Source organism: Gasterosteus aculeatus, chromosome 14 (genome assembly GCF_964276395.1).
Source record: "Gasterosteus aculeatus chromosome 14, fGasAcu3.hap1.1, whole genome shotgun sequence".
Classification (NCBI taxonomy): domain Eukaryota; kingdom Metazoa; phylum Chordata; class Actinopteri; order Perciformes; family Gasterosteidae; genus Gasterosteus; species Gasterosteus aculeatus.
The window spans coordinates 17,522,058-17,543,060 of NC_135702.1; the positions used below are offsets into that span (position 1 = coordinate 17,522,058).

At 42.1% G+C, this 21,003-nt stretch overlaps 1 protein-coding gene across 8 annotated transcripts in view; it reads left to right on the forward strand.

The window, feature by feature from the left end:
* Positions 1–21,003, forward strand: part of tcf4 (transcription factor 4) — a 163,933-nt gene that overhangs the window by 39,027 nt on the left and 103,903 nt on the right. For all 8 annotated transcript variants that reach the window (XM_078088410.1, XM_078088411.1, XM_078088414.1 and 5 more), the window contains exons 4-5: positions 628–683; positions 1,628–1,706. In XM_078088410.1, coding sequence (XP_077944536.1) covers positions 628–683; positions 1,628–1,706 — 135 coding nt within the window. The remainder of the gene's footprint in view (positions 1–627; positions 684–1,627; positions 1,707–21,003) is intronic.

Sequence of the window (21,003 nt, forward strand, 5' to 3'; positions counted from 1 at the left end):
GTCATGTGACTCCCTTCTTCTCTCTATCAGGTCTGTCAACTAGTCGTCGTGTCACAGAACCCAACGGGTTGTTGGTCTCCTGGTTGATGTGCACCACTGTGGTTGAGGTTGCTTAACTTCAGCAGGGTGCCAGTCCTTCATTTGGGTTTTATTGTGATTGATTACCGAGCAGGGTATTTATTTGGCACCTTCGTCGTCCCTCATCAGACGCTGCTATGAGCGGTCCCTGACCCGTCGTATCAATGATGTTAAATCACATGGGTCATGGAGGGAGAATGATCTACCCTCCAGTAGTCGACTAGAGACCCTGTACACTAATATTAAAGTAGTATTGAGTGTCACTCACATCATCATTTCAGTGGTTAAAATGTGGATTTGAAGTGAGTGTCTCTGAAACTGGTTTGAATCATTTTGTTCAACTAATTGGAAAATACTGTGTTTCCCTACATTATTAGATGATGCCTGATGGTTTCATTATTCCATAATGATAACCGTAGAGTTTTCCTGTACACGCTGGACTCACCTCATCATGAATGAACAAACAGAAGAATTCAAATATTTCCCTCTCCATGATCAACTCTGCTGTTTGGGCTCTTCTCAATGTACCTTCATTTCTTCATCTTACAGATATGGAGGAGAGAAGCAGCGCAGGCTCATGGCCGAGTGGCAGCCGCTCTTCCAAGGTAACCCCGACTAACTAAACTAACTAGTTACTTTAGTTACTGTTAAATGTAACAGCATTTAAAACATGTACGATTATTGTCATTATTATATCAAACTGCCAAAAGCTGCTGGTACTATCACCACCATAATGAATCCCCTACTTACTGGCCTCGATGGATGAGGAGATACGATTACATCTGGATCTGTATCTCATACATCTGGTTTGTCAATCGAGTCAGCTGTCAAATCTCTTATACATCTTTGCTGTATTTACAATTGGCTTTTTAAAATGAACCAGTGCTTCTATGACTCGTGAAGTGGTCATGGCTGAATGGGCTACACGTTCTACATTTTGTACATGTGAGGAAGGTGGAGTCAGTGCCGTCAGCCTAAACATGGTTATTTAAGCCTTTGATTTAATAAACTTGTGTTTTTGCTGTTTGTTCTTATAACTATATATGCATTATGTGTGTTAGAATGTAACCGTTACGCTTAATCAAATACAAAGAAATGTCAGAATAAGCTGCTTTTACCGTCCGGTCATTGCAGACAAGAGGAAAACCCACGTTGTGCACTTCGGAAAGCACAACTCTGCTGGGCCTTTGCACGTGAATGTGTTATTCCAGTAATCTACGTATCAAACATGGACCATTAACATCGGGATATGACTGGATATTTACCAGATATTTACCGGATCTGAGACGTGAATGAAACCCTCTCTACCTCCGTCCCGTCGTCCCAGTAGTAGCAGCAGCTTCTGAAGGGCCGCTGACTGCTACACGGTCTGTGGCCCCTTGGGCCCCCGTTGGCTGGTCACCAGGGCGCCGCGGGGGCCGCATGCTGCTCAGGCCCGCTCTGTGTTTGGCATTACAGATGTGTTGTCTGCGACCCGTTCCGTTATATCTGGGGCCGAAGGAGCCACTTTGGATCAGGAAATATAACTGTGGCCTGTGTTTTTTTTCAGAATTATGCAGACGGGTCGCAGTACATGGCGTCACATGACAGCCTCTCACCTCCGTACGCCGCCTCCAGCCGGCTCACAGGTACGTCATTCATTATTTTACAATATCTGGTTTGAGTGTGTGCGTGCGTGTGTGTGTGTGTGCGTGTGTGCGTGCGTGTGTGTGTGTGTGTGTGCGTGCGTATGTGCGTGTGTGCGTGCGTGTGTGTGTGTGTGTGTGTGTGTGTGTGTGCGTGCGTATGTGCGTGTGTGCGTGCGTGTGTGTGTGTGTGTGTGTGCGTGTGTGTGTGCGTGTGTATGCGCTCTGAGAATTAGTGAACCACTATGGTACACTGGAGGAGACGGTCATCTGGCGTGCAGTTTCTCTCCCTCACCCTCGGCCCGCTGTGTGGAAAACGCCAGGCATGTGCTCATTTACCCATGATGCTCTCTGCCTCTGGCTCTCTCCGATGTGGTGCCAGTTGTGAGCAAATGGCCACTGACACAGATTATCTGCCCGTCTCTCTCACACACACACACACACACACACACACACACACACTCCGAGCTTAATTACCTTTGAATGGCTGCATCACATATAGAAGATGTCAGCTGAGCTCTCTGACTACCTGCTCGCTTCCTCTTGGGTTCTGATCACCGTCTCCCTTGTGAGTCATCAGACGTTAGGCCTTTTATTCTTAAGCCAAATAGAGTCAACGCATGTGAGCATTGTGTGTGTGAGCATTGTGTGTGTGAGCATTGTGTGTGTGAGCATTGTGTGTGTGAGCATTGTGTGTGTGAGCATTGTGTGTGTGAGCATTGTGTGTGTGAGCATTGTGTGTGTGAGCATTGTGTGTGTGAGCATTGTGTGTGTGAGCATTGTGTGTGTGAGCATTGTGTTGGGTCGACCAACACCCATCGCAAACAAAAGTTTCACAACTCTCGCCGTGAATGTTTGAGTTTCTTTCATGTTATTTGCAGTTGACGCAGTTGTTGCCAATTGTAAATCTTAAATCTCAGTCAAACAAACATGTTTCAAGAAAACAAACCAAATGCTGTGACTGTGTTGCATGTGGATAAAGTCAATGTGAACAGTGGTGCCGTCATGTTTGCATTACAAAATGTCTATTCACATGATAGTATATACGGTCGCGTGCTCATACAGTGTGCGAGTTCAGCACTCTTATGTCTGGTGAACGAACCCGTCTGAGCCCGTTTGTGTCTGGGCTGATCAGGACCTCCCATAATGCCTCCTGCTCCGCTGGGTGTGGAGGTCCTGGGGATGTACTGGCCCGTCTCTCTACCCGGCCTTGTGATGGGGTCGGTGTGGTGAGGTCAGGTCTTTTCTACCCAGAGGAACCAGAATCTGCCGCCTCTCTCCACCGCGGCCCGCTTGATGGTGGCGTATCCTTCTCTCTGTTCCTTCCTCTAGTACATGATCCTCCTTCCTAGTTTTTCTGACGCTGGGGAGGAGGTTGTGGTCCTGTGAGCAAGATGCCAGGCCTCTCACCCCCCCTATGTAGTACGCCTGTGGGTAGACGTGTGCTGCCTTTCTGGTTTCAGTCTTTCCACTGGAATCACAAACCTGGAGGGAGTTTTTTTCCCATCCATCAACAATTTTTCCGCGCACCGGATTATAAAGCGCACCTTCAATGAACGACCTATTTTAGAACATTTTTCATATATCGGGCGCACCGGATTATAAGGCGCATAAGATACTGCAGTCAAGCGTTTGACGGCGGGTGGATGGGGGGGGATGTGGGGAGGTGGAGACGTTGCTTTCAGGGTCCGATCGATGCTGCGAGGTTCATAGCACAATACCGCCATTATTTAGGGTGACCAGACGTCCTCTTTTCCCCGGACACGTCCTCTTTTTGGGACCTAAAAAATGCGTCCGGCAGGGATTCCAAAAACATCCGGGATTTTTCTTTGTCCTGATATTTGTGTTTCTCTGGGTCTTTCACAAACTAGTTATTACGCCCTTACAAGTTTTGGAAATGGTGTCTCCCTTACGTTCCACCTTCTTCATTGGACAACTGATCTCAATGTTGCCAGATACACGATAATTATCCATCCGCCTCGGCCGTGATGCTTCGGAAGCTGAGTGCATGACATGCAGAGCAGGCGCTTACGTGTCAGTGGCAAATAAAGGTGGCAGCGATTTGGAAGCTCTGCAAAACACAAAAGTGCAGCAAGAGGAGAGCGCTCATCGAGTAAAGTGACCGACTTTTCGTGAGTAAAACAGACACTTGTGTTACGGCTGCAGAGGTACCCTTGCTTTTCATACAATAAAGCATCACAGCAGCTACACATCAATGGACTGCACATCTGGTTTGCTAAGAAAGATTTTCCCAGATTCGGTGACAACTCAAAAAATCCGCGACAAAGTCCACAAACTCAAATCTGGTCACCCTCCATTATTAAAAGGAAGAATGTTTACGAGAGAACGGATCAGATTGAAGAGCTTTTGTGGGAAGAAATGCGTAAATATGAGCGCTTGTACAAGCCGTCATTGGCGTGACTCTCTAGGTCGTCTTCAACAGAACACGTGACTCCACCTGTTGTTCTGGAGGTGAATCGCTCTGCAACACACGCAGGACTTTACAACCAGGAAGTGAAACCAGTGCGTCGACGCGTAAAGACGCAGAAACACGCGCCGGCCTTTAGAATAACTTATTTTAAAGAAAAGGGCGCCGTCTCTCGCTCTTTAATCTCATGAAGTGCTCGACAGCTTTGTTTCTCCGACGCGCCCTGAAAGCAGCTCCGTATCTCACTCAGCTTCTCGCCGTCGTAGACGAGCTTTGTCGTGTTTGGCAGAGCGCCTTGAGCGCCGTGTACAACCAGTATGGATCAACCCATTAACCAGTTGATCCATATATATATATAAGGCTCCGGATTATAAGGCATTGTCGTTTTTTGAGAATATTAAAGTGTGTGTTTGAATTACGCCATCAGGTGTTGGATTTGTGAAGTCAATGCTGATTAGTAAAACCTTCCACATCCAAGTGGGAAAACTATATCTGGCTTGTTTCTTTCACAAAATGTCATTGGCACTAAGGGTCTAGACTGAAACGCAAGTCTTTCTGTCAAGGCTCGTTTCTGCTTTGTTACTCCAAAAACTCAGGCTTCAGAAGATATTTTAAACGTGTTAAGCTCAATTGTATCTGTGCAAGTGAGAGTTGTCTTTGAAAGCATCTGTTTTTTATCTAAATCTACTCAAACAAAACTTTAGCATTGAGCTCATCAGTGTCAGTTAGTGGTTAACGTACATTGCGCGTAGCGCTGTCACCATATCAAATTTTTGTTGTGCGATTATTGCACCAACATGTATTGTAATTTGCAATATTATTGCAATTTTCAGACCATTTACTGTCCCTGATAACAAAATGACAATATAATAGCATAGTAATAAAAGTATGCTACTACAAAGAACAAAGAACCTTTTATCTGTCAATAGAATCGGAACGTGAAAAAATATATCCTATATAAATAAAACCCCAAAAAATAATAAGTGCAAGGGACACGGAGCAGGTGAAGCAATGGATTCTAGAAAATGTGTCCAGCGGAAAGACGCACCGCGGCAGCCGGGGGCTTTAACGCGGGGCTTCGACCACCGGCAGGCCGACGCGCTTTTTCCACATTTTGTTATGTTACAGCCTTATTCCAAAATGGATTAAATTCATTATTTTCCTCAACATTCTACACACAACAACCCATAATGACAAAGTGAAAACATAACATGTACATAAGTATTCACAGCCTTTGCTCAATACTTTGTTGAAGCACCTTTGGCAGCAATTACAGCCTCAAGTCTTCTTGGGTATGATTCCACAAGCGTGGCACACCTATTTCTGGGCTGGTTCTCCCGTTGTTCTTTGCAGAACCTCTCAAGTTCCATCAGGTTGGATGGGGAGCGTCGATGCACAGCCATTTTCAGATCTCTCCAGACATGTTCAATGGGGTTCAAGTCAGGGCTCTGGCTGGGCCACTCAAGGACATTCACAGAGTTGTCCCGAAGCCACTCCTTTGTTATCTTGACTGTGTGCTTCGGGTCGTTGTCCTGTTGGAAGGTGAACCGTCGCCCCAGTCTGAGGTCCAGAGCGCTTTGGAGCATGTTTTCATCCAGGATGTCTCTGTACATTGCTGCATTCATCTTTCCCTCAATCCTGACGAGTCTCCCAGTTCCTCCCGCTGAAAAACATCCCCACAGCATGATGCTGCCACCATGCTTCACTGTAGGGACGGTATTGGCCAGGTGATGAGCAGCGCCTGGTTTCCTGCAGACATGGTGCTTGGCATTCAGGCCAAAGAGTTCAATCTTTGTTTCATCAGACCAGATAATGTTGTTTCTCATGGTCTGAGAGTCCTCCAGGCGGGCTGTCATGTGCTTTTTACTGAGGAGTGGCTTCCGTCTGGCCTCTCTACCAAACAGGCCTGATTTGTGGAGTGCTGCAGAGCTGGTTGTCCTTCTGGAAGGTTCTCCTCTCTTCGTAGAACAACGCTGGAGCTCTGTCAGAGTGACCATCGGGTTCCTGGTCACCTCCCTGACTAAGGCCCTTCTCCCCCCATCGCTCAGTCTGGCTGGGCGGCCAACTCTAGGAAGAGTCCTGGTGGTTCTGAACTTCTTCCATTTCCGGACGATGGAGGCCACTGTGCTCATTGGGACTTTCAATGAATATCGCAGCACCAAAAATGATTGCGCGCCAGTTCAGAGAGTGTGCGATATGTCATTTTATCACATATTGCGACAGACCTAATTGCGCCTAATAAGAAGATGTATGCATATGAATAAACTAAAGCCAACGAAAAGGGAAGGCTGACTGGGGAACGGTGTGGACATTCGCTGGGATGATCCAGTGTGTGTGCGATGTGTTGTGACAGTGTTGTGATCCCGGTGCGTAGCTGTGAAGGCAGAGAGGGGAGAGGCCACGCACATTTGGAAATGGAAATATTGTATTCTTCATCTGGCGCGCGGGAGCCGCAATTTACTTTGATAATGATAACACTAAGAGACAGAGACAGCCAGGAATATGGAAGCACACACACGTCTTCCCCGCTCGACTGTGCTGATCTGCGTGAATCCAATTGTCTTCCGTGTTGTTGGCTTTTCCCTCTCTTATGCACGTCGCAATGAAAAATGAAGCAGTTCAGTAGAAGCACAAAGCCCTCATTGATATCTCTGATTGTGTATTCTATACTTGCAGCGGAAAGTGTTACACAAATGTTGACCGACCAAAGGATTTTATCTTTTTTCCCGGTGTTAACAGTCTTAAGCCGTTGTGCTAAAGAAGATAATGAAAAAAAGTGTTTCCCAATATAAATATTGAGAAAAGATGCAGTTGCTCGTTGCTAAGGCTGCCAGGTTCTTTTTATGCCTAATGCTCATGTTGGGAACGATGTAGGGGCATTATTTTGCTTAATAGCAAGTTTGAATTTAAATCATTGACTTCAATAGAATTATTAGTAACCAGATAATTCACAAAATAAATGAATAAAGGGGGAACCGCCGTAGAAAGGTACTAATAACCAAAGGATAAATCAAGTCCCATAATTGATATTTACTCAATAACAGACACATACTGTAGCTGCCATCTCTCACGCACTCACCCGCACATCCAAGCAGCACATCTGTAATCCTATTGTCGTTTTGCTGAACATAGCATGATTTCCGCACCTGAATGTAAGCAGCACCACCTGAATTTAGAAGGGATAAAGATGTGTACACATATAAGCCGCACCAGTCTATAAGACACAAGTGTCCACGCGGCAGAAAAGAGTCGTCCGTGCCGGAGAGGCCTGGAGACCACGATGATCCACCTCTAAAATCTTTCAGTCGGATCTGCCCGGTGGAAACACTGTTCACCTGGTCTTCAAGAGCGTTTTCAAGTTCGGGACATCTGCTTTTGTTTCCTCTGGAAGCGTTTGTCCTCTTTTACATGTCGTCTCCAACGTCTCACCATTGATTCATTAAAGGCAAGTTTACGTGCAGCGGCTCTGTTTCCTTCTCCGACAGGCAGATTGGTTTCCTGTAACTTAAATGCTGCATCATACGCATTCCTACGTGTTTAAATATGATGCGCAGAATGGCTGTTCGACCCGGCTAACCTTTTTTTAAGGTTTTAAGTGTATTTGGGTAGCAAATATGTCACCTATTCCCCAGGGAATTGTGGGCTCATTAACCATCTTTGTTTCATAGCACAAGCTTTTTGCCTCAGGTTGTAACATCACAACAGGCACCATAACGCAACTACAAGGCTAATGTATCAGCATCTTTATACACTAGTAGAGTTGGTTCCTCGTCAGGTTGTTTAACGAGTTACTGACCAGAATGTCTGTTGGAGTGAAAAGTTGAAGCAAAGTTTTGGTAGCGCGCCGTGAAAGCATGACGGACGTGTCACCTGACGAAACTCTGCCGTGATTCTCACCTGAAATAAACTCAAACTAAAAGCAAAAAGAAACTGCAGAGTTTAATGGAGCCTACAGGAACATGTGAACGCACCCCCCGCTCCCTCTCTAAGCGTCGGTCTTTCTTAACCCCCCATCAGATTAGAGTGATGTTATGCTCTAGATAATCAGCGCAGGGATTAGTGTCATCTCAGCGACCCCACCAGATTAATCTGCCGACACACACACACAGAAAAGCAATCAGAAGATGTGTGTGTGTGTGTGTGTAAATGTGAGCCTGCACTTACATGTATCTTTATGTAAGTGTGCATACAGTTTGCTGTGTGGATCCTTTTGTGCGTTATGTCGGTTTGGTGCGTGTCTGTGGTTGAGTGTGTTTTTATACATTTTGGTTCCGTCTGTCACCAATTTGTGAGTGTGTGTGTTGTTTCAATTAATGTTGCTGTGTTTGTATGTATGTATGTATGAGGTTATGTCTGTCTGGGTGTGTGTGTGTATGTGTTCATGTGTGTTTTTGTGTAATTGCACTCTTTCACTTCTGTGTGTTACAGATTGGGCTTGAATGTTGCGCTGTTGAGTGATTCTGGCTTTCATGTGGTCACACAGTGTGTGTTAGTGTTCATATCTACCTGTGTGTAGTGGCTTTGCAGAACAGGTGCACCACCATAACCCCCCCCCCCCCCCCCTCCTCACCCCCCTACTTTGTAACTGTCACCTACATAGTAAATGAGAGGCTCAGTGGTTCAGCCGGTAAGCACATTCTGTTCTGTTATAAATAAACGATCTGACATGGCTCATGCACAGCGGCTACATGCTACTAGCGTCTCCTGCTTTCTTCCCTCCAATTCAAAAACCAGATTTGTCCGAGAAGACGTAACAGAACACAGAGCGATGTTACCACAGTTGCACGGCGGAGTGACTCCTCACAGTGACTCCGGCCTCAGTCTTTGACTGGTTGTCAGCAAGTCATTTTCAGGACCATTTTCTCTGTGCATGCGTTTAGCCTAGTGTTGGCTGAGCTCAATCAAAGATGAACCATATAGGGTATGATAGGACGTTTAGCACAGTGGTGTTGTAGGCTCAATGTGAACATCAATATGCAACTGTAAGAGTTAGCATTCAGAAATAGTCTTATAGCACTAAACACCTTGAAGCTAAAGTACATTTGTTGTGCAGGTACCTACTCAGAAACTGAAACCTAGGACAGATTGAAATTCTGACCAGACAATGGTGCTAGATGAAATTCTCATACCACCAAAGATATTAGAAAATCATCCTTTTGGGATTTGAACGTCATGGGGCTTGTGTAAAAGTGAGGGGGTCACCTGGGTGAACGTCCTGTGTTTGTCTGACTCTTCGATCCATTGACACCTCCTCCAATATTCAATCTTTGTAACGTATTTTCTACTTCAGCGGACTTCCTTTGAAGCAGGCCTGCACATCACGGCTCACTATTATGGTCACTATTATACTCCTTGTAGCTATAGGTACATGCACCGAATGAGGACAAGAGATCCAACTTACCCACTTCAAACTGCTTTGAACTGTTGCTTTTGATGGACATTAGGCTACATATAACAAGATATATATAACGATTTATAGTTTCAATAAATAACTATATAGATAACAATACAGTATCAGCCGCTGAAAATGTCAAAGGTCATTATTGTTAACTGTGTTAATACATTGGTATGTATTAAAAAACGTATTAAACAGAAACTTTAGCTGGTAGGAACATGATGAACTTGGCTCCCTCCTCCTCCTCCTCCTCGTTGTTTGTGTAGAAATGCAGTGAGTCAGCCGTCTGTCTCACCTCAGCGTGACCTTATTAATGAGTGTTGAGCCACAGGCTGGACCCCCTCTGAGCAGGTCACATCTGGACACCTTCGATGGAACTACATATCTCTCTCTTTCTCTTTCTCCACCTTTTCTTCAATGTCTTTTGTTCAACCTTTGTTTCCCTTTTTTCCATCTTTGTATCAGATTTTGTCTTTCCTCATCTTTACATCTCTGGTTTTCCTCTTTGACAACACTTCTTGTTGTCACTTTCTCCTTTTTGCATCTTTTGTCTTCTTTGTTTCCTTCCCTCTTCCTTTTTTTCATCCTCTTCTTTTCTCACCCCTTCTTCCCACCAGGGAAAAAAGGCCCTCCTGTCTACCTCTTCTAACCCAGAAGCCCCTCACCTCAGCTGAGTGTGGTACCAAGGTCATCCCCCTGTCTCTCTCTGCTGGGTCTGGGTCTTTGTGCTCCGAATGTTTAAACATAAATTTGCCAACAAGAGTAAATGAAAGAAGAGGTGAGGAGAGGAAATGCACTGATACAAATGATGATTCTCTGAAAACATGTATGTCTTGACGTTGTAACTAACGTTTAATTTTCAATGAATCAATTAATTGCTAGTCCATTGCGGATTCCATTTGCCACAAATGATGTGTTCAAGGACCCCAAGGAGATGAAAATCAGCTATTGGCTTTGATAAACAGTGTAGTTTTGGCAAAAAAATGCTTTTCCATCCGGCTGTTGGATTTTGGGGTTCTGAGGATTCAGCCAACAAACTGTTTGGATTACATTTTATATTTTTGGATGTGAATTTAAATCCCTTGAGCAAAGCTGCACTGTAAAAGGAAATCTGTTGAAAATACGGTGAAAATCAACGTATTAGACATTACGGAATGTTTTTTTTAAACTTGAAATGTCACAGTTCAGTATTCAGTGTTATTTGTTTACAGTAATTTGCTTTAAAAACAACATACAGTAAAATACTGGCAGCTGTGGTTGCCAGAAGTTTTCCATAAAATCGACAACCTCAACTTATAAGACATGTTTGTCGGCAATTTCACAGTTCAAAACTGTTATTTGTTTACGGCAAATTACTAAAAAAAAAAAAAAATTCTAAAGTTGTTGCTGGTAATTTGCGTTAAAAACAGCGTATAAATACAGTAAAATACCGTACTGAGAAATGACAGTGACAAGGTATAAGACGTTACGGTATGGTGTTGTGGCCACTGTAAATTTCACAGTTGAAAAAGGTTTTTCATTTACCTCAAATGAAAAGGTGTATTGTAAAGCTGCATAAATGACATCGAAATATGATACAATTTCTTACAGCTGTCACTCTAATTACAATCCTTGTCAGAGATAGACACAGTACTGTAAGATTTACACTTTTTTTATTACAAAGTAAGTTTCAGTAGCTGGGATTGCCAGAATTCCATTGCAAAAAATACAGTATACAATTGTTTGGAATGGTTTTTAACTTCTGCCTTTAGTCAATCTCAAAGGACATATAGAATAAAGTCAATTACAAATCAAGATACAGTCATCCTGAAGAAACAGCATGTGTCCATAAAGGATCATCCACGAGTAAACATGATTAGTCCTTTGCCCTGAGTTGATCAAGAGTAATAAATCCAGACTTGACTGAAGAGGTCACACAACCCGGTGTAGAGTAGATAATGTTCAGGATCAAAAGCGGGTAGTTTCACTAGTTCTGCTTGAGGACTCATTTGTTGACCAATCAGTGTTGTGGACTGCAATATAGAATTATTTTCTACATTGAATATATACCACTGTTTACCTGTAATTAGCCTTGACAAAGGTGACGTTTGAGTCACTGCGTCCAGTCAGGTGGGATAAAGTCTCTAACAGATTGGACTTTGTGATGAGGAAACTGGAACTTTGGGCAGGTTTTATCCTAATTTCAGTTTGAGGATTCTAAATCAATAAAACTATTTTTGAGTTTGCTACTCAGAGGTTGCTAATCACTTTCTACTTTGTTTGATAATTAAAGAAAATCAACAGATGAATTATCTTTTTTGTTTTTATAAGAAAAAAAATGACTTTCAATGCAATAACCAATGCAGCTTGCATTGCAACACAATATGGAAGTAGCCTATGTAAAAGAATATTAAACAGATTATTTTTTCTTTTAAATTATTGATAAGAATACTTCAAACACTTGGATAATAACAGCATATCCCTGAGACAGAAAAAAGGTTATGCTACTTTATGGCGCTTTCAACACATTTCAACATTACATACAAAGGAAATAACATAACAGTGCTAACTTAAATCATGGCAGTGTACCATGAAAGTGCAACATAGTAAAGGAGCTTAATTTCCAGTTAATAACTTTTATTTTATTTTATTTTTACTAATATTATTTATATTTCAAAGTTATTGTGTAAGAACAGGAGCTGGTCGACATGCGCTGGGAGTTTCTCGTCAGCGTCCACCAGATAAATGATGCTTACACGGACGTTACGGGACAGGGGGGAAGCACTCGGGAGCTACCTCCGCCATTCTTTCACATGGACACACTGTTGAAAGTCTCGCCCTCCTCTGACTCTGATTGGCCATGAACCTGAAATAAACCAATCAAACCAACGATGGCAGCGAATATTACCCAATACGGGGCCAAATAGGATGCTGCATTGGCGACAGCTCGGAAAATACGGGACAGACGCCGTCCCGTGACGCGTTATTTTATTCTCCAATACGGGACGATTCCGTATTTTAAGGGACTGGTGGCAACTCTAGTTACGGACGAGGTACAAATCAAACCTGAGGGTCAATGCTTGTGGCAGACATAATTCATTAAGCAAGTCCTTGGATTCTCTCACAAGAGCCTGAGCTTGTGACTGGATTTTTTTCAAGGACCCGTGATTTGAGAGAGAAAAAAAGAAAAGCCAGTTCACACAGCTCAGTTACTGTTAGCTTATGACGGCTAGCTGAGCCGCTCAGCGTGTGTTGGGGGGAGGGTGCGTGTCTATGTGAGTGGTGGTGGTGGTGGGAGGTGCTAGCGGTTGCAAGCGGGCTCAGCTGAGTGTGTTATTTTCCGCTGTGTTGCACCGTAACTTCCAGACAAAAATAAGCCAGACATTTTTTTAATTCCCATTAGGAACTTTTCTGAATCGTACATTTGCATGTAATCAATACACAACTAAATCAAATCAATTCCGTACAATATCCAGTGTATTGCTGTTTTTAGTAAAAGGTTCTTTACAATTAACAGTCTTTACAAAGCATGACGGTAAACAATACTGTGCTGGCTGTTAAGTGTATGGTATGTTTTATCGCCATTGGCACCACAATGGTCCATATATTTAACACTAACTATTTTTATACATTACATATATGGAGAGAGAGAGAGAGAGAGAAATTTATTTTAATTCTTCTAATGATTTCCATATTGCGGTATATTTCTCTTGTGAGTACAATTTCCAGTACAATTAACGGTGATAAAATGAAAGAATTTTCTGTGCTGACGAATATATTTACGGTATTTCACTGTTGAATAGACTAAATTCAACCAATTCGAATTAAACAGTCTATTACTGTAGGGATTTGACCGTTTTTCAACGTAAACTTTACGGAGTTTTTTTTACAGTGTAGTTATTATGTATGGAGCCACTTGTTATTACAGGTGAGGTCAGTGAGGTCAGAGTTCAACATAAGAGCCAGTCCCATTACCTCAGTGAAGACGTCAGGGCACAGAATAAAGCTCTGAAAAGCTAGTTAGTGGACCATTGAGTAAGGGGCCAAGAACTTACGCTCTCAAAATTGAATACATTCAAAATTCATCAGCAACATACGTTTGGATAGCCATGTAATGATAATAAAAAAATATATCTTACATATTTTTTAAACAAGTTTTAATTATCCAATTTACATGCAGCAAAACAAAAAGTAATACATAAATACTAAATAAAAACAGGTCAATAGGCAAAATCAAATAAAATGAATGATGAAATAAAAGATTCAATTACCTTCTTGTATCATCCATCACACCCCGTTATTCCCTCACATATTCTTTTTATATTGTCCCAGGTGATTGAAACTGAACTGCCACTGTCTCATTCTCAGAGTATTCTGAATGGATGTCATGCATTGATTAGTGCGGCATTTACTTCAGTGCATTAACAGGGACGCACAATGGAGGCCACTGCACAGCATTTAGTATATTATTGTTTTGAAGGGGCTGTGTATCGTACGTAAATTGTCTGTGTAATTAGATCTGACATCGTAATAATAGGTCTCGTCAAGGCGAGAGGGGCCGAGGGTGGAGATGTTAAACGCTCACTCTGAAAGCTGCGGTTCGTCATGCAGCACTTCGGGGTTCCTGATCGGGGAGGGGGGAGATGTACTTTGTGACGAATGCTTTTAGCTTTATGTCATAGCTAATTATCGTTTCATGAAAGGAATAAATGGTGAAGCTAAGGAACAGCTATACCCTAGGTCTTTATTTCAATGACAGTTAGTTTATTGGTTTATTTGATAAGGGACAGTGCACATTAATAACAGCATTGCTCTAAATGTGCCAAAGTTAGCCTAAGTGGCAGAAGTTACAAAATTACCTAAAAACAGAAGATAAGATTACATTTTATTATTATTATTACTACTATTGACGCTATAGAATGCTTGCAGAAACAATGAAAAAAGTGTCAATAAAACTGGTATTCCTTGTCAAGTCGGACCAAGACATGCAACACAGAGGCTCTAAAGTCAACACATGCAAAGCATAAAATGAGGGATGACTATGTTAAAACAGAAATATGGCCTAAAAATAACAGCATGCTTCTGGTGTTAGAGAAAGAAGAAGAAAAGAGGACAGCCATGTCAGAGGCACAGAACATGAAGGCATGCAGAGAATGCGGATTAGAATTTTTGAAACAAAAGATGAATGATTGTTGTTGAATGATTGACCATCTGGAAGACGGCCCACTTTATCGTGGGGCGACGGTGGGTGAGTGGGGAGCAGGTCGTCCTCCAATCAGAGGGTTGTCGGTTCGATCCCAGGCCCGGCTAACCCGCATGTCAATGTGTCCTTGGGCAAGACACTTAACCCAACATGGCTCCTGTAGCTGCAGTACACTACAGTGTGTGGATGTTAGTGACTGGTGGCAGGTGTATCTGTGTAGCTCATGTCGTCAGTGTCTCAATGGGTGTGAATGATCTGTACGTTTCTTCAAATGTGGATTTTTTTCCAATCAGGCAGAAAAAATGACTTAATACATGTAGTTGTTGAATGTAATATGACAAGTAGTAGTAGTAAAGAAAATCCAATGAACAAGTGAAACCAAAGGTACATTTTGAGATTGCGGTTGTAACACACTCTTATTCAGCAACGTGATCTCCAAAACCTGTTCGTAAAAATGTATACGAAAATCTTGAACATACAAATTGGTAACAATACATAGGAACTGGCGGTGGTTAACCACGCCCCCTGAGTGAACAACATGGCGGACCATGTCGGATTCTTGAGTGAACGTCTCTCCGCCATGTTGGATGTTTTGAGGGTTAGGGTTAGTATTCTATTCTTACAATTTACCATTGATTTCTCGTTAAAAATGCAATCATAACACGTTTATTTCACATGGTTAGACTTCAGGAAGTGTGTTTACGGGGTGCAGGTCCCCGTTCACTTTCAATAGGGTGACGTCATCAGTTGCAGTCCGTATTTATTTCGTATGTATTGTTACAAATTTGTATGTTCAAGATTTTCGTATACATTTTTACGAACAGGTTTTGGAGATCAGGCTGCATTTAGCTTGTGGCATGAGCGCTGTTTGGGAACCGAGGTTCTACATCATGGGAAGCAGATGTTGACTTCACTACTTATTAAGATATTTTAAATATGGAATGTTCAATGCCTTATCGCGCTGATGTGTCCGAGCCAGACTATATTTTCTAAATATTTATCCGAACCCGGCCCGACCTGTCAGGTCCCGACGGGCTCGGGTTGGGTCTCCACCCTCTATTGTGCGTTACATTGTTACATTGTAACGTTACACGTTAACATTGTTACTCTTGTTAAAAGAACATAGGTATGGAAAGTGTGCTCAGGGCTGTTGTTATTTATTCATGCTGCACTGCTATGGTTGTACATTGTTTTGTATTCTTCTTACGTAACACATACACAGTTGTTATCCCAGCTGAGGGTAACCCTAACCCTAACCCTAACCCTCACCAGCTACTCTGTTAAGTTACATTATTATTTCAACACAAACTCTTATTGTTTTCTAACTTTTAACCAAGTGAACTTGCTTTGGCATCAGAAACGTCTGCATTCAACGTATCCAGGGTTTGCAGAAAAAAATACTACCACATTTTTCCAGCAACTTGTGCCTTTAAGGGGGATATGAGTTTACCAGTGTGTCCCTAGTGGGTTCCTCATGCCTTTGTGTCAAGGACTCATCTTCATGTGGGAAACAATTCTAATTGTCTACAGCCACGCCTGATAGGCTGTATCAAATGTCATAGCTATCCATCAAATATAGAGATATTTCAGTCCAAAGTGTTTGACCAACAGACAGGCCGACATCGCCATCTCTATAGCCATTGTCTATGTACGTGTCTGACTGACCAGCTGTCTGTCTGCTCGATCTTCTGTCATCCATCCAGATGAGGCCTCTGGAGACAAAGCCCGGGTCAGTCATGTTACATAGAGTGTGTGTGCGTTTGTGTGTGTGTGTCCCTTATCTTTCTTTCACTGTATGTCTCTGCTGCTATGTGTGTGTGTGTGTGTGTGTTTGTGCGTGTGAGAGAGAGTGTGACAGACGGTGAAATGGTGCGTAGTAGCACCTGGGCCCTTCAGTGTTGATTGATCGGCTTGGTCATGTGGAAGAGTCCCATCTGGCCAGCCACGCTACGGTGTGTGTTTGTGTGTGTTTGTGTGGCAGGGAGAAAGTGCGTGTTTGTGTGTGAGAGAGAGAGATAGAGATGTGCAGCATGAAACAGTATGTTTATTGTGAGAGTGTGAGAGGGGGGAGAGAGCTCTTCAGTTAGAACTGTGGCTCCCAGAGGCCAAAGATGAACTGTATTTCATCATTTGAGAGCGAGAGAGGGAGATACACACAAGCACACACACAAGGGCTACATTTACATCACAAGATGTAGAGGCTTCTGTTCTAACTTGGTTTTCATAAATAGTGTGTTTGTTTAGGACAGTTTTTAAGGGTTTGGGGGAATATCCCCATGTTTCACCAAACCTACAAGCAAGGTCCGTCTACCCGTTGGAGGAAATTGACTGCACTGCACAGAGCTCCGACATCCATCCCATCCAACGCCTTTTGCAGGCAACTGTGTCTTCTGCTGCCCACAAGTTGTCTAGAGTTTAAGGCCTTTAAACCCCATCGGCTTGATGAACAAGCAACGCAGAAATGGGAAAAAACCCTGTGTAAGCATTATAAGTACTTTATTTTGAAAGGTAAGAATGGACAGACAGGGTTTTCACTGCCTTTGTCCAATATTTAAAGGATTAATAAAGTTTGCCCTCTTGGTTCGGACTACATAACATCAATGTTGTAGTTTCGTAAATGAAGGTGCTACTCCACTTGTGCTGCACAACATGGTTGGTTATGGCCTTAATTTGTGGTTTGAAAGGTCAGAAACCTCGACCTTGATCACAACTATTTACGACAAACTGTTCATTTTACATGTGCCGATGTGCAAATGAATAGTGTGAAGAAGAGAAAAATATTTGTTCTGTCATGTGCCCTTCATCTTTGTCCAGCAGCCCCAAAGTCACCAGTCCCACCACTACTGGGGAGCTTTTCCCCACTAAGTCACATGAATTCAGACGTGACTGTCCGACTGCTGTCACATCGTCACAAATCACATTTCTATCAGAGTTAAAGTTGCATGAATTAGTTGACTTAGAAATTAGTAGACTTATAACAAGTCACTTTTTTGGAAGACAAGACAAAAAGACAGTTTGGGAAAGAGAAAGAAATAAATAAATCTAAAAGACAAAAAACAGATGCAGAGGGAATATAAAAGAGAGCGAGCGAGATGGAGGGAAAGACTGTGTTTTTCTGAAACGAAGCCAACTGATAATTAATGCCTCTGACATCATGGTGCTCTAATTAAGCCTGGCATTCATTAAGCCAAGTAAGGGGGGGTGTTCGTTAGTGGCTTTTTTTGGAAGGGGGGATTTGTTAAGTCTTCATTGTTTCTCTTCTTAGACAATAGAGAAAGAGAGATGGCAGCAACAACAAAAGGACAGGTGAGGGGAGACATGGTCCAGTGTTACAGGATCCTCTGGTGATGTAATATCTTCAGGCAGCCATGTTCGAGGTCCTCTGCTTCCAGGTTTCAAAGAATCATCTTCATCTCAACAGTACTGATGGATTTTTTACTAGAAACAGATGTTTTCATCAGTGATTCATCTCCCAAACCATAGGTGTCCTTTAGCTTATCAACGGATAATCATATTTATGACAAACAGATCTTCGTTACTGTCTTCAATTTTTACATGAAGCTAGCTTGCTAAAACGTTGTGCGGGTTTATCTTTTGTTTGTCAAGCTTATGTTGTAGTTTTAATAGCGACTTTCAGAATAGATTAAAAAAAGACAGATAACATTGGTTATGAAGTAGCTCGATCACCACGCTAAGCTTGCTAGCTCACCAATACTTTTACAGTTGGACGCTTGTGTTTGAACACAATGTTCAGATAAGATGCTTGTACACACTTAATGAGGATCAGTTTTAGTATAATCTGAGGTAGCTAACTCACTTGGCAAAGCTAGCTAGAGCTATGCAACGAGGAATGGCTGCAAGGAACAACAGAAAGCAAATTGTTTCAGTTAATCAAATCGGGACTAAGCCAGTGGCGGCTGGTGGATTTTTTTATATTAAAAATATGATATATGCAGTAAGTACCATATCGTAATGTCATGTATACGTATTTATTGAGATGCCCCTATGAACCTAGTTCGTCCTTTACGGAGTCTCACATCTCCGTTTTCACAGCACAACACGGCCGTTATACGGCACGGGGCAAAAAAGTCTGTGATCAATAAATAAAGCAACCAGCGACTTCCACACACAAAGACGTGACTCTCCAGGTCGTCTTCAACAAAACACGTGACTCCACCTGTTGTTCTGGAGGTGAATCGCTCTGCAACACACGCAGGACTTTACAACCAGGAAGTGAAACCAGCGCGTAAAGACTCGTAAAGACGCAGAAACATTCGCCCGCCTAAAGAAACATCACACAGGTTGAGACAGGAAAGAAAAGAGAAGTAGAGGGAAATCATTTTAAACATAGTAAGACAGTCTACTACATTGAAATTGGGAGCAATTGAGGAATTTAATGATAATTAATAAAGGGAAGCTCGGCGTAACATTGACGAGAAATGATATAAAAAGTAAAAGTCAATGAATAACGTTGTGAGTGGAAAAGATAGAAAATGAAGTGTAAAATCAAAAGTAAAGTTTAGGATCCTTGTCCATTTTTTTGATCGGAGGATTTTCTGATAGCTAATTAGACATGGAGGGCCAGCCATCGACAGCTGTATTCATCATCATAAAACGTAATAATTAATGACATTCCAACAAAGAGAAATATGCAAATGAGCTTTGCTCATTAGCATTTTCATATTCAGCTCCCATAATGCTTTTGCTGACAAGGTTGTAATTAATGAAAATTCATGTCTCTTAGCCGAGGTCTAGATTGGATCGCATTCATTCTCAATCCCCCAAATGAGGAGTAAAAAAAAAAAAAAACACGACGGAGATCACTGCCAAGTTTTTAGGGAGACGAGAGGGAGGGTTGAGAGACATGAGAGAGAGACGAGAAGGAGATACAGAGCAGGAGAGAGAGAGAGAGATGGAGGAAGGCAGATGGCAAGAGATGAAAGTGAAGCAGACAGAGAGGAAGAGAGAGAGAGAGACAGATAAACCAAGCGTAGTCGAGGAAGAGAGAGATGAGGAACAAATGCGGAGAGCAGTACTGACACAGAGTTCTAGAACAATGTCGCACGCTAGATGAAAAGGGACGGGTACACTCTAAAAAATGTCACCGTAAATTAATAGTATTTAGTATTTACTATTTATTAGTATTTTACAGGCAGCAAGGACGCCAGGGATTTACCGTTATTTTACGGTATAATACCGTAAATGGTTTTTACACTATGTCACCGTAAATGAATTTTACTGTGAATTAACTGCAATTTACTGGCAGTCGACGTTAGTAACTGACTGTTTTATTTACAGTGCCCTACCGTAATTTACGGTATGTTGTCGTATATCGGATTACAGTTTGTTACCATACAATTACTATTTTTGTGTTATAAATACAAGAATGTTACCGTTTACTTATAACCGTAAACTTTTGCATTTAATTCCCCACAAATTAAAGAAAGACAACCAAACTCATTTTGGTCATAGTGGATTCATATATGCACTAATCCTGCTTTTTAATAAGAAAATACTTCTGACTGTCTACAATATGGGACTTTGAAGGCAATTATTTTTTGTTACAATGAGACGGTCTCCGTGAGATTTACAGTTAGACTTTATGGAAGAAGGTACAACAAGATTGTTATCATGGTAAAAGTGTATTTTTTAAACGACATAAATAAACATGACTCATTAAAAGATATCACGTCAATATATAGTTTTAGTATTTTCACCAATACTTTTTTATTAATTATGAGGTAATAATCTCCTTAACTGAGATAAATCAAGCAGATGTGAATTATTCTTTTTTTCAAATGCTTCTGTACCCCCACAAAAAAAGATGGACCTATATTAAATGCATATAATGCAATGTTAAGCATGGAAACGTGCATACTTCAAGTATCTTTAAATACCTGGAGAAGGGCGCTACAAACGTTACAGATATTAAACGACAAACAGCAGTAATACTGTCAGGTTTGAATTCAGGCAACTGACAGGCAGCGAGGGAGAGTGCACATTAATCCACAGGAAGAATGAAACTGCAGATTAGACGGTTTTGTTCAGGTTAAAGCAGGATAATCTCTGCTTTAAGTGCTGTCTGTGTGTCGGCTTCAACCTCCTGATAATGTTTGTTTAAAGTAGAAAATACGTAAAATACATTGCTGAGCTAATGCTGTGTTTCAGTGGTGTTTTTGGAAAACCTTCTCTCGGAGTGATATGGATTCATCATTTTGTGAGCCTGCTTACTGTAAAACACTTACCGATACTATCCAGCGAAACGCTCTCCAAAATGTGCAGTTGGTCCTTTACA